This window comes from Leiobunum rupestre, chromosome 11 (assembly GCF_980474605.1).
Source record: "Leiobunum rupestre chromosome 11, qqLeiRupe1.1.hap1, whole genome shotgun sequence".
Taxonomy (NCBI): domain Eukaryota; kingdom Metazoa; phylum Arthropoda; class Arachnida; order Opiliones; family Sclerosomatidae; genus Leiobunum; species Leiobunum rupestre.
This window is the reverse complement of record NC_143394.1, coordinates 18,462,931-18,475,216: the sequence shown is the minus strand read 5'-3', so window position 1 is coordinate 18,475,216 and position 12,286 is coordinate 18,462,931. Positions and strand designations below refer to the sequence as shown.

At 44.0% G+C, this 12,286-nt stretch overlaps 3 protein-coding genes across 3 annotated transcripts; all 3 read left to right on the top strand.

The window, feature by feature from the left end:
• The first annotated feature begins 2,647 nt into the window (after nt 1-2,647).
• On the top strand, nt 2,648-5,001 carry LOC149921903 (uncharacterized). The gene is made up of 2 exons (XM_090162187.1): nt 2,648-4,642; nt 4,687-5,001. The coding sequence occupies exons 1-2, from the start codon at nt 2,648-2,650 to the stop codon at nt 4,999-5,001; spliced, it is 2,310 nt and encodes a 769-aa protein (XP_090018313.1).
• Nucleotides 5,002-5,175: 174 nt separating this feature from the next.
• On the top strand, nt 5,176-6,429 carry LOC149921902 (uncharacterized). Its single transcript, XM_090162186.1, has one exon. The coding sequence runs from the start codon at nt 5,176-5,178 to the stop codon at nt 6,427-6,429; it is 1,254 nt and encodes a 417-aa protein (XP_090018312.1).
• Nucleotides 6,430-6,860: 431 nt separating this feature from the next.
• Nucleotides 6,861-7,358, top strand: LOC149921901 (uncharacterized). The gene has a single exon (XM_090162185.1). It carries the CDS (start codon nt 6,861-6,863, stop codon nt 7,356-7,358), a length of 498 nt encoding a protein of 165 aa, XP_090018311.1.
• Nucleotides 7,359-12,286: the final 4,928 nt, after the last annotated feature.

The window sequence follows — 12,286 nt, the reverse complement described above, 5'->3', positions numbered from 1 at the left end:
AAGACGAAATGGAAAGAAATGTTTTAAAAAAAAAGCAGCTTAGCGGTCGAGCCTGGTATTGACCATATTTCGCAAAAGTGGTGAAATCGAAAAACCGCAGAATTTTCCAGGAAGCGAGAAGAGCAAGGTCGTTTTATTGTTGTGGCTAGCGTCGCGTTTACTGGACCCCCTTCTGAGCTTGTATCCGAGCGTCGGATTCCGAGCACTGACGTGCATGCCCGCTGGGGTATTTCCCGAAATTCCCTCAAGCCCCTTTCTTTTCTTTCAATTGTTCATAAAACTTTCTCTCCATTTCCGCTCCCTTCGCCTCCCGAATCTATCTGTTTATGGTCTACTATCTTTTTGAGTAAACGAATTGATTTTTAAAGATTTTTCCCCCCGAAAAACTTTACTTGGCAATAAAAACATAAAGAAATTTCAAATGTGTGGCCTCTTAAATATAAATATGTGGCCCTTTTAATATAAATATGTGGCCCCTCTCAGAAATGCAGGGGGGCTAAAGCCCACTTCAGCCCACCCTTAGCGCCGCTACTGCCTGGAAGGCGGATTCGGCTCCCTATTTATTCTACCTCATTGGTTTTAACGGATATAACATTACCTTGGTATTTTTGGACTATACCAGGATATACGAAATACTAGAGAAAAGTGTTTGGACAATACTGTAGTACAACAATGGTAAAACGTCCAGAGGACTGCAGTTCATGCTTACTATTAAATCGTCTTAAAGATTAGTTGTTTTAATCTTGTTTTAAAAACGCGAGCCATAGTAGTAATCGGTGACATCGGTTTCCTACTGTACGCTTTTTACGTTTCCGGTTTTGACGTCACGATAGTCATCGGTTACTCACCGAAGTCCTCGGCTGGAAGAGTCGGTTTTTCCGATGACTGACGTCATTACTGACGTAAAACTACTATAAAAGCAATGCCATTTTAAAAAACACCGATGACTGAATAAAAGCGTTCAGCAACTTACGACGTCATTATGACGAAAAAGCTCATCGGTGGAAAATATCAAATCCATCGGGTTTTTTTCCGTTGACTGTTACTGAACGTACCCTTGGAATGAATAAGTAGAGATCCTGATCCAATTTACATAACTTCGAATTCCCATAACTTTGAATTCCCATAACTTCGAATAGTAGTTTTTTTGGGTACGAAAATGCTAATTAATCTTCTCAACTCAATGGTGAAGTTTGTTTTCGTTGTAAAGCTCTCTATAGCGGTCTAGCGGAAGTGAATAGGAGAAAGCGTGTTGATTTCCAGTAAATGATGAAAAAAGGACTAAAATCAGTGGCGGCGTTGCAAATTCTGCCCATCTGCGCTTTCATACATGCGTTGGGGGGGGGGAGATGAATTTTCCCGGTCAAAAACAGGCGTGCCTTAACGCGGTAATCTTCCCTCTATTTCTTTTCTATCTCTATGAGCATAACAATGCACATATGGGCAACATCCTCCATCAGCATTCTCCATTTTCATTTACAATTGTTGCAAAAACACTTGCCAGTTGCCACGCTTTATTTTATCTTTATTTTGGAAATTGGGACTCGGAGAGTCGGAAAACCGCGCAATTTATCATCTGTCTAACGATGCAACACTTTTTGAAGTAGCTAGTTTAGCAACTACAACGAATCAAGGCTGCGTTCGAAAAAATATTAGAAATCACTGTTCAGTGTTCGCAACTTAAAAACAGCAGGCTTTTAATTCAGATTTTGATATTTCTAGTTCCGCAAATCATTTTAGGGGGCTGTTCGGGGCCCCTTCATCTAGATTTGGGGCCCCTACAAGCGAAATAAAAGTAGGCTGTAGCCTGCGTAGCCTACCCCTGGCGCCGCCACTGACTAAAATTAACTGAAATATTGGAAAGATTCAATAGGCCATATCATAAGTAACATAATAACAGTAATTCTGACCATTAACGAGATTTACAACGGAACTGATTTTCATAGCTACTGCGCAATCCACCTAGTGTCTAAAACACGCGAGACTTCCGCCAAAGCCGAAATATCTGGTTTCCGATAGATCGGCGGAATATAACACTTAATTGATGAAATAAAAAAAATTCTAGGCGGCACGAGCCCAGATATGTTTTTTTTTTGCACGCGTAATTTTTAACAAAACCAACTTTTTCTAGAGTTGACACAATGAGGCTTTCCCCATGAGCGCATCGAAATATCACATCGCACCGAAAAAATTTGGAATTTACTCGACGTGATAACGTTGCCGGTTTCCATTGTCGAATCGAACACCTGCTGATACGTAGATAGCCCCCTTTTTAGTTGCATTTTAGGGTTAGTTTTCCTACCATTTTAAAGTATTTTCTTTTGCTAACGGGGAAATAAGAAGTAAAAATAGATTTTGATTTAGTGGCCTTCAATAACGCGGGATATTTGTTTATAAATTCGCTATTATTAGTTTTGCGTAAGCACAATAACGACACTGATCGTATTCTTAGAAATTCGCGGATTAATTTCGTAAATAGAATTAATCGAGAATATCTTCACCGATTAAATGTTTGGTCCGTCGAGCCGGATATTAGCAGCAGTTGAAGTTACGCCTCAACGGACGAGTCCAACTTCTTTTTCCGTGGGATACATCAAGAACATCGGAGGGACAGACGCCCACTGCGTCCTAGCATTCAATCCCAGTCATGGATGCCCTACTGTCGAAGCGCAAGGTCGTCAAGTCACAGATCACCAGTCTCGAGACAGTGGCTCTTCAGGCACCGGGTCTCACAAGTCTGGTTCCATTAGCAGATGCAGCGGTAATTCTGTACGATGAGAAAGTCAAGAAGCTAGCCGTTGACTTAGACTCCGTACAGGACCTCATTTACGTCAAATGTAAGCCAGAGGATTTGGAAGCCCAAGTGGCGGAGTATGACGGTCTCGTAAAAAGGATCGAGGACCTGCAGGTCCTGCTGCAGATGGCCCGAAGTAAGAACACTGCAGCGGCAGCGAATATCCTGCTGGCCGTGTCTCCATCGTCAGATCTCCGTCTACCGCCGATCGATCTACCCAAGTTTGGAGGCAACCGGATTGAATGGCTACCGTTTCACGACCTGTTTCTGGCCACAGTCCACAATAACGCAACGTTATCGGGAGCCCAGAAACTCCATTACCTCAAGAATGCCACGTATGGCGATGCGGGACGTCTCGTCCATTCCTTGCAGTTGACGAATAGCAATTACGGCGAAGCTTGGGACATACACAGTTCCAGATACCACAACGCGAGAGAGATCATTATCGCCCATATCAAGCGGCTTTTCGGACAACCAGTGATCAAAGAAGCATCTTCATTCGCCATCCGTCAGCTGATCGATACGACATCGGAGTGTACCCGATCTCTGAAGATTCTTCAAGTTCCAGTCCAGCATTGGGACGCGGTGCTGCTCCATATCGTCAAGGAGAAGTTGGATGCAGAATCACGGCACCAATGGGAGTTGACTCTATCGGGGACCACGCTTCCACAGTATAACGAGTTGTCAACGTTTTTGGAGAAACGCGCAAGGGCTTTGGACGCTTCCCAGGCTGCCACTGGTTTCAAGCACAACACGCTGCTGCAACGAGCTAATCAAGAGCCAACGAAGGAGGACGCCGAGGTTAAGGTAAATATCATGAAGGACGTAGCCCGAGAGGATCGTAGTTTGACCAGAACCGCTCAAGTACTGTTACCAACGGCAATCATCCAAGTCAAAGAAAGCTCTGGCCAGTTTCGGCCGTTGCGGGCGTTGCTGGATTCGGCCTCACAATCCACCTACATTACCGAGCGAGGCGTCCGTCAGTTACAGCTGAAGCGCACACGGTATAGCGTCACCATCGGCGGTATCGGTGCCACCGGTATCGGAACTACAAGAGGCAGCGTGCGGCTGGAAGTCAGAGCCGGTAAAGACACCATCTTGTCTGTAGAAGCTCTAATACTCAGCGCAGTCACTGGCGACCTACCAAACTACTCATTCAAAGCAAAGCCGTGGCCTCATATGAAAGGGCTTCAGCTAGCCGACCCCGCATTTCACATATTGAGCCCAGTGGACGTCCTACTTGGAGCTGACGTTTACTTCAACGTGGTCGAGAGTGCGGACCGCCGTGTTCAAAAGGATTCACCAATTGCATTCAAAACCATTTTTGGCTGGGCTATCGGAGGGCCGCTGGAACCAGATTGCGTTGGCGCAACACCTGAAGCAGTTCAAGCCCACGTCTGTACACTGGACGAGCAAGTAGCAAAGTTTTGGGCGTTGGAGGAACTAAATCCCAGAAGAGCGCTGACTGCAGAAGAGAGTCAGTGCGAGCAGGTGTTCGCAGAAACGCGCGCAAGACAAGAGTCTGGAAGGTTCATGGTGCGGCTACCCTTTAAGTGTGATCCCGCTCAACTGGGTGACTCCAAGAAAGCAGCAACTAGGTGGTTCCGGTACATGGAGAAACGGATGCAGGTGAATCCAGAGCTTAAACAACAGTACTGCACATTCATGACCGAGTACGTCGAGCTGGGGCACATGGAGCGTATTCCACACGATCAAGAGTCAAAGATGTCGTACTACCTGCCACATCATGCCGTCATCAAAGAATCCAGCTCTACCACTAAGCTGCGAGTTGTCTTTGATGCGTCAGCAAAGACGTCTACTGGAGTATCCCTAAATGATGTGCTCATGGTCGGACCGAAGTTGCAAGATGATCTTACCAACCTATTAATCAGATTCCGCGAATGTCCAATAGTGATGACGGCGGACATCGCAAAGATGTACCGGCAGATCCTGATCCACCCCGAAGACGCCACTGGCAAAGTATAATTTGGAGACAGGAACCTTCGGAGCCGTTAGCGGAGTACCGGCTCCTCACAGTCACATACGGTACTTCGGCCGCTCCTTACTTGGCAACCAAAGTACTACAGCAGCTGGCAGAAGACGTACAACAAAGATCGCCATTAGCAGCTACCGTTTTAGCAAAGGATTTCTACATGGACGACTTGATGACTGGGGTCGAGTCAATCAAGAACGGCCTGAATTACTGACGGTGACTGCGGGAGCTGGGTTCGAACTGAGGAAATGGGTCTCGAACGCGCCGAGAACGTATTACGAAGCGAACAATCCTATCGGATACCGCTCGGATCTTCGATCCTCTGGGCCTACTGGCGCCGCTCACTGTCGTCGCGAAAACATTTCTACAGGAGTTGTGGCAACTCAAAATGGACTGGGACCAGCAAGTACCAGGACATCTCGGGAGCAGATGGCAAGCATTCCGAGGCAACCTACAAAAGATCGAGCAGATTTCCATACCTCGACACACTGGACAAACTTCCGCACAAGAGTTAAGCTTGCACGGCTTCTGTGATGCCTCTGAGAAAGCATTTGCGGAGGCGGTGTACCTGAAGACAAGGTCCTCCTCAGGAGAGGTACACGTGCAGCTGATAGTGGCCAAGATGAGAGTCGCCCCGTTGCGTCCAACGACCCTACCAAGGCTGGAGCTTTGCGGAAACGTGCTGTTGGCGAGGCTCATCCACCTCGTTCAAGAGTCCCTGAAGAAGAAGCATCAAGAGGTCCATTGCTGGTCGGACTCTACCATCGTGCTGGCGTGGATTAAGTCATCACCCTTGTGCTGGAAGACGTTCATAGCGAACAGGGTGACTGAAGTCCAAAACACTTTACCATCAGCCAAGTGGCATCACGTCGCAGGGAAAAACAATCCAGCCGATTGCGCTTCCAGAGGAGTAACGGTCGAGGAACTACATAACCATGGCCTTTGGTGGCAAGGGCCGCAGTGGCTCGAAACCTACGACACCCCAGCGAATCCTGTACTACCGCCAGAACCAGAGGCGTGTCGGCCAGAAGAGAAACGTACGACCACGACCGCAGTGACTGCTCAAACGACCGACCCGCTCATTTTGAAATACTCGACGCTGCATATGCTGATCCATGTCACCGCTTATGCACTACGTTTCATTCATAACTCAATTATCGCTAAAGAACGCAAGGAGACCAGAAGCAGCGGTCCTCTCACCGTTGAAGAACGAACCAAGGCATTGTCCCATTGGATCAACGTCGTCCACCAGCAAGCTTTTCCGCAAGAGTACGATGCGCTACGACGGAAGAGTACCCTGCCGGCAAACTCCAAGCTACGGTCTCTATACCCGTTCATAGACCAACAAGGCATCATTAGAGTGGGCGGTCACCTCCAACATTCCACACTCTCTCACGATCAAATCCATCCAGCCTTGTTGCCACGGAGAAGTCAGCTAACCGACCTGATAATCCGACATGAACACCTCAAGCATCTGCATGAAGGTCCCCAACTAATGGCAACTGTCCTCCAAAGACGTTACTGGATCGTCGGCCTGCGGGATGCAATACGCTACCATGTCAAACGATGGGTCAAATGCGTTCGGCAGCAAGCTACCATGGCAAACCAATTGATGGGAGCGCTACCAGAAAGAAGAATCTGACGAGCGCGAGCCTTCCTAAACTGCGGGGTCGATTACGCCGGGCCGTTTACGATGCGAGTCTTGAAAGGTCGAGGTCAACGCACCTTCAAGGGATATGTAGCTGTTTTCGCATGTTTTACCACCAGAGCGCTCCATCTCGAAGTCGTAAGCGACATGACGACCGAGGCGTTCTTGGCAGCGCTTAAACGATTCATGGCCCGACGAGGTAAGAGTGCCAATATTTATAGCGATTGCGGTACCAACTTCGTCGGTGCCAATCGAGAACTGAAGGTATTCACGAAATTCCTCGCGACGACGTCCACAGCTGCGACGATATCAAAATGGTCCGCGGAAGAAGGGATACAATGGCATTTTAACCCCCCGGGAGCACCGCATTTTGGAGGACATGGGAAGCCGGCGTCAAATCTATAAAACACCATTTGAAGCGAGTCATGGGATCCATCACTCTCAACTTCGAGGAGTTTCAGACGCTGCTGTGTCAGGTGGAAGCATGCTTGAACTCACGCCCATTGACAGCGATGAGCTCTGATCCCAACGACCTTGCGGCACTCACCCCAGGACATTTCTTGATCGGAGGCCCGATCACGGCTATACCGGAACCGGACTTCACGCATGAGCCGCAGCATCGCCTGACACGCTGGCAGCTAAGACAAAAACTGCTACAACACTTCTGGAAACGTTGGAGTGGAGAATACCTGTCCAGACTACAACAACGCCCCATATGGGTTGCACCGAGACGTAACTTTCAGGTCGGGGACCTCGTTTTGGTAAAAGACGAGAATACGCCACCAACTAAATGGAAGATGGGCCGCATCACCAAGGTTCATATCGGAGAAGGTAACCTTGTTCGAGTCACCACCGTCAAAACAGCGGACAAGGAGCTCAAGCGGCCTGTAGTTAAGTTGTGCCACTTACCATTGGACGATTGAAAAGTCTTCTTTCCAAGGTGCCCGGAATGTTCAGCACAGCGAGGTATCGTCTTTTTACAAAAGAGGCGCTATCTTATCGCAGCGCAACGAGTCAAGATAAATTATTTTTTAACTGTCGTTTTTTATGTTAATTAAAATATTCAATTTTTAATAGTACTATATAAGGTTAAGCTATCTAATTCAATCACCAGTCAACCATGTAACGATCATTCAAGTTTATTCTATTGTTAAAATAATTTTTTTTAAATTTGAACCAAGAGTCGCGTCATTTCGAAGTTCTTGAAATCACGCCATCATTTTGGGAAACCAACAGTAATTAATAGTTACCTTCTGAAACAATGGCGTTACTTTCTAGTCCGTCTTCGTTGAAAGTTACCATTGGCCTCGTGTCCAATAACTCATCCATTTCATTGAAAAACTTAAATTTAATTTTACCAGATGAGCCGGAAACGTTTTTATTTTTTTTCAGCGTAGTAATCTATTTTTAGTTTTTTTCCATTTCGTGCGAATTTGTTCCCAAGTTTTATTTTTAAATCCGGACTTTTCGAACTCAATCACGACATTTTAAAAAATGTCGGCATTCTTCTGGCGTTTTCCGTCTAGCGCCGCAATTACATTTAACTCCTTAACTATGTTAATTATTGTTATAACTTCTTCGTTAGTAAAACTATTAGCCATAATTACTACTGATATGTTTACGAAAATATTAGGAAAATGACTACCGTTTAAGCTTCTAACCTTTCTTAAAATTAATTAAACAAACAGTGAGGAAATAGTAGAATTTGTTAAAGGAAAAAACCCAAAATGCAGGGGGTACGACACGATGACCGTTTCCATGGAAAAAAAAAGAGCGATCTTAGGGACTCGGACCACCTATTTTTGTCGTACCGATAAGATCGCCCCTTTTATCGCGCAAACCCGTTTCCATGACCGTGCAGGTGCGTCGACACAGAAAGGTCGCCCTAAAATACGCTCATGGAAATAGCCTCAATGACCATTTTTAAAATGGGGAATGGTTTTTTCCATGGGCGTCCGCAGAGGTTGGCAAACGGGGAAATTCCTCCACCCCCCCTTTCATTAGCCATACTTCTTTACCCCCTTCCCGGAATCGAGCCTTGCCCTGTTGTTTTTTCTGGGGAGTGCAGTGACGAAGAAGAGTGATTCAGTTGCTTGAAATGTGTGTTACATCAATTACGAGAAACTTTTATCCCTATTCCAGCTCCTAAACAAAGTCGGCAGCGACGAAGAAGTGATGTCCGTACGGACTGAAAAACTCCAGCTGTGGTACGAATCTTTTCCGAAGCGGCGTGAATTCGTGCTACCAAATCCACTTCCGTCTCCACTGGTGTTTCGTAGACAAGTTCCTTCATCCACCCCCACAGAAAAAAGTCAAGTGGGTTTAGATCCGGCTCACTTTTCGAGCGTCCCTCGACTTGCAATATCCAGAGAGATGGATTGGCAGAGGAGGTCCGGTCAACTGGCCTGCAAAATCGCCGGATCTAAACCCACTTGACTTCTTTCTGTGGCGGTGGAAAATATTCGTACCACAGCGGGAGTGTTTCAGTCCGTACGGACATCGCTTCTTCGTCGCTGCCGACTTGGTTTAGGAGTTGGAGGACGACAATTTGAACATTTAAAAAATAAAAATGTTTTGCACTCGACAATATGGAGTTTTTTGTAGTAGTAAAATTCCCTACTACCCCTTTAAAACCGGTTTTCTCTCTGGGTTCTTATGTTCGTAGAAAGCTTACATTTAGGCGTTTTTAGGCCAAACTTTAACGCTCTCTAGCGCTTTTCCTATTAGTCGCAGAGGATCGCGACAAAGACAGTCAAACATCTTTACTCAACCTCTATAACACCTCAAATTTATTGCACTGACTTCTGAAACACCCTGTATAGCAATTTAACATGTAAAATAATCGGGTTTTTTTCGGATAATTTTCGTTTGTGGATAAAAATAAATAAAGTGATTATTTCTTATCCAAACGCCGAGCTCTAGTTACGGTTTTACCTCTATAGATCACCGTAAAACGAATTAGTGGCTACGCGGTACCTTATTTCGACTTACTCGAATTCGTTTTTTAGTGTTTTTCGAAAGAGTATTTCATATCTCGTTTATACTATAAATATTAAAAATAGAATCAATATAGTTTCAAAGTTATTGATTGTTTTCATTTTGAAAAAGCATGGCGTAAAACTGTTATTAAATTTACTTAAGCTTAATGTTTTTTTTTCAAATAATTGTTTTTTTGAACTAGCGTATTGACGTGGGATCTTTCGGGGCCCCCTAACCCTCGGGGGCCCTATAGGCACGTGCCTAGGGTGCCTAGTTCTTAATCCGGCACTGGGTGCCTCTGTTAGCGTCAACATTAAAATACGTTTTGGTTGTTAATAACTTGGTGGAAATCACGGCACCGTAGTCTCCTCAACTCGTCCCCGTGTGCAAAATCCGCCATGTTGGAAAATGCACGCCAAATTTAATGAAACCATGGATGAAACTAATCAAATTTCTGGATGTAATTATCTGATTGGCTCGTGTTCTAGCTTAAAATTTAGCTTAGGACATCCCTGACGTTTGTTTTCTACGCATCTTCTGGACCGTATTTCCGCCTAGTCACACCTAGGCCTAGGCCTAGGGGCCCATCCTTGGAAGGGGCCTTCCAGTGACCGTAAATAAACGAAGGCATGAATCTATAGTTTTAATCGTAATTTAAATTCGAGAAATTGCTAGGTTGAACTGCGTTGAAGATTTTGTTTTACAATTACCAAACTAACTAAAATTTTCTTAAAAGGGGCCCAGACCCCTTATCTGCCTAGGGGCCCAGGAACTCTAAGTCCGGCCCTTTGCGTCTTTAGCGTAATACAGCAAACCGGAAGCTGTCAAACATGCATTGAAACCGGGTAAATCGATATTGTTTCCACATTTTACAATTAAAGATTTTGTAAAATTGCGATGTTTAAATAGTACGAAGCGCTCTTCCATCACACCTTTAAAGAAGAGTAAAAAATTCGCCATTTTGGAAAATTATAAAAAGCTAAATATTAATATACTGAGTAATACCATAAGTAACATAATATTATAAGTATGACACTTCCTATTCTCCCAATTATAAATTTCTTAATGATAATCTGTCTCCAGGGCTGTAGCTAGGGCTGGGCGGCCGGGGAAGCCGCCCCGGGCGCGATTGGGAATAGGGGGCTGTCTCGGCAATGACCATATAAATCATTACATCCTAAGGACTGACAACTCTCCGCGAGTTGAATCGGAACACATTTTAAACTTTAATTTTGTTTCTGAAAGTAGTTTTGTTCGAAATTGAGACCCAAACGTGCTTTGGCTCGTATATACAGCCGATAATCTTTAGACGAATTTCCGGTTTCGAATCCTCCGATTACGCAATCACCCCACGACAGAATATCATTAATATCATTAACCGACATCTTTCAGTGTCATACTTATGGTTATTGTGTAAGTTATGATATTATATTGATAAAATACGCGAAAAAGTAGATAAGTCCATAATTAAAAGGGATAATATAGCTAAATCCTAAACAAATTTGAAGAAATTTAAAAACTTACTAATAACTCGTACCGATAGGTCTACGAGCAACGCGAAACTCGGATCAAATAGATCTTCGAGTAATAAAATAAATTAAAAATAAATAAAATAGCCAGAAATTCCAACGGTAGACCGGTTTCGTTCTATTTGGAACTCATCAGTACCGTGCGGGAAATCTGGCTGGCGACTATCAAATCGAAAAGAGAAACTAAGCCTAAACATAATAGGTAAGCAAAATACGAAGAACATAATTCTTTTAAATTATTGAAATTAGTGGAAATATGATTTAAAGAAATTCTTAAACTGGGATTAAAATGGGTTTATTTTAGGAAATTTATATCAAACATTTGGGTAGTTCAGGCACCAAAAGTCATGTAAATTCGCAAATTCATAAAAAAATACCCATGAATTTATTAACTTGTTTTATCGATCACTCTCCCTTTAAGGGGGTTGGTCGGAGGGGGGAGGAAATTAACGGCACAGTGCGTTCTATCGTTTGATATAAAAAGTACCATCCTAAGTTAAAGAGTTGACTTTAACGTATTGTTATTAAAGGGGGGGTCGAAATTGTGCCCCCTGTTTACCTGACAGACATGAAACTGGCCATCGGTAAAAGTTGTGTAGCCCCACACAGTAATTCAAACTTCCCGCCACGCCCGTGTCACCCTTCGTGTAAATCCAATGGGTTGGGGGGGGGGCGAAGTTTGAGGTACACTTGACCTTAAACACCGTAAATATACGTAAAATAACGCGGAAAGAGGAACGAAAATTGTTTGGTTGGTAAAGGCGGCGGTATTTGGAGATTACGCGGCTAGTAGCTACCTGGGTTCAAACCTCGGTGGCGCCAGTAATAGAATTTATATTAATAAATTACTTTTCGCAGCTCCATCTACCGTGTCGTTGCTTTCCACGCCAAACTAGAGGTCGGTGACGGTTAATCATTATCCATGATTAAATTGATTTTTTTCGGGGGAAAAATGTAAACAAAGAAATTTACCGGTTAATATTTCGGAAAATGATTAAAAAACATGTATTATTCGTCAAATTAGAGCTTTTTATCGAAAAAAACGTCGTTTTTCCGATTAATTTTACAAATTTATCAAAATATTAATCGTATAATACAGAATTATAAATTACTTGATCAAAAGGTTTTACGAATAATTTTGATAGCTTTATCTATTGAATAAAAGTTAACCATCCCCGACCTCTACGGCAAACAAACAACACTTAACGACATTCCGTCCATAGCAATAGTCCATAGCCCAGCCCCCCCGAACTATGATATCAAGTTTAACTGTGTTAAATTGGTTTCTTTAAAATTTAATTTAACCTAAAAACTACGAATTTTTAACGGAGTCTTTTTATTTC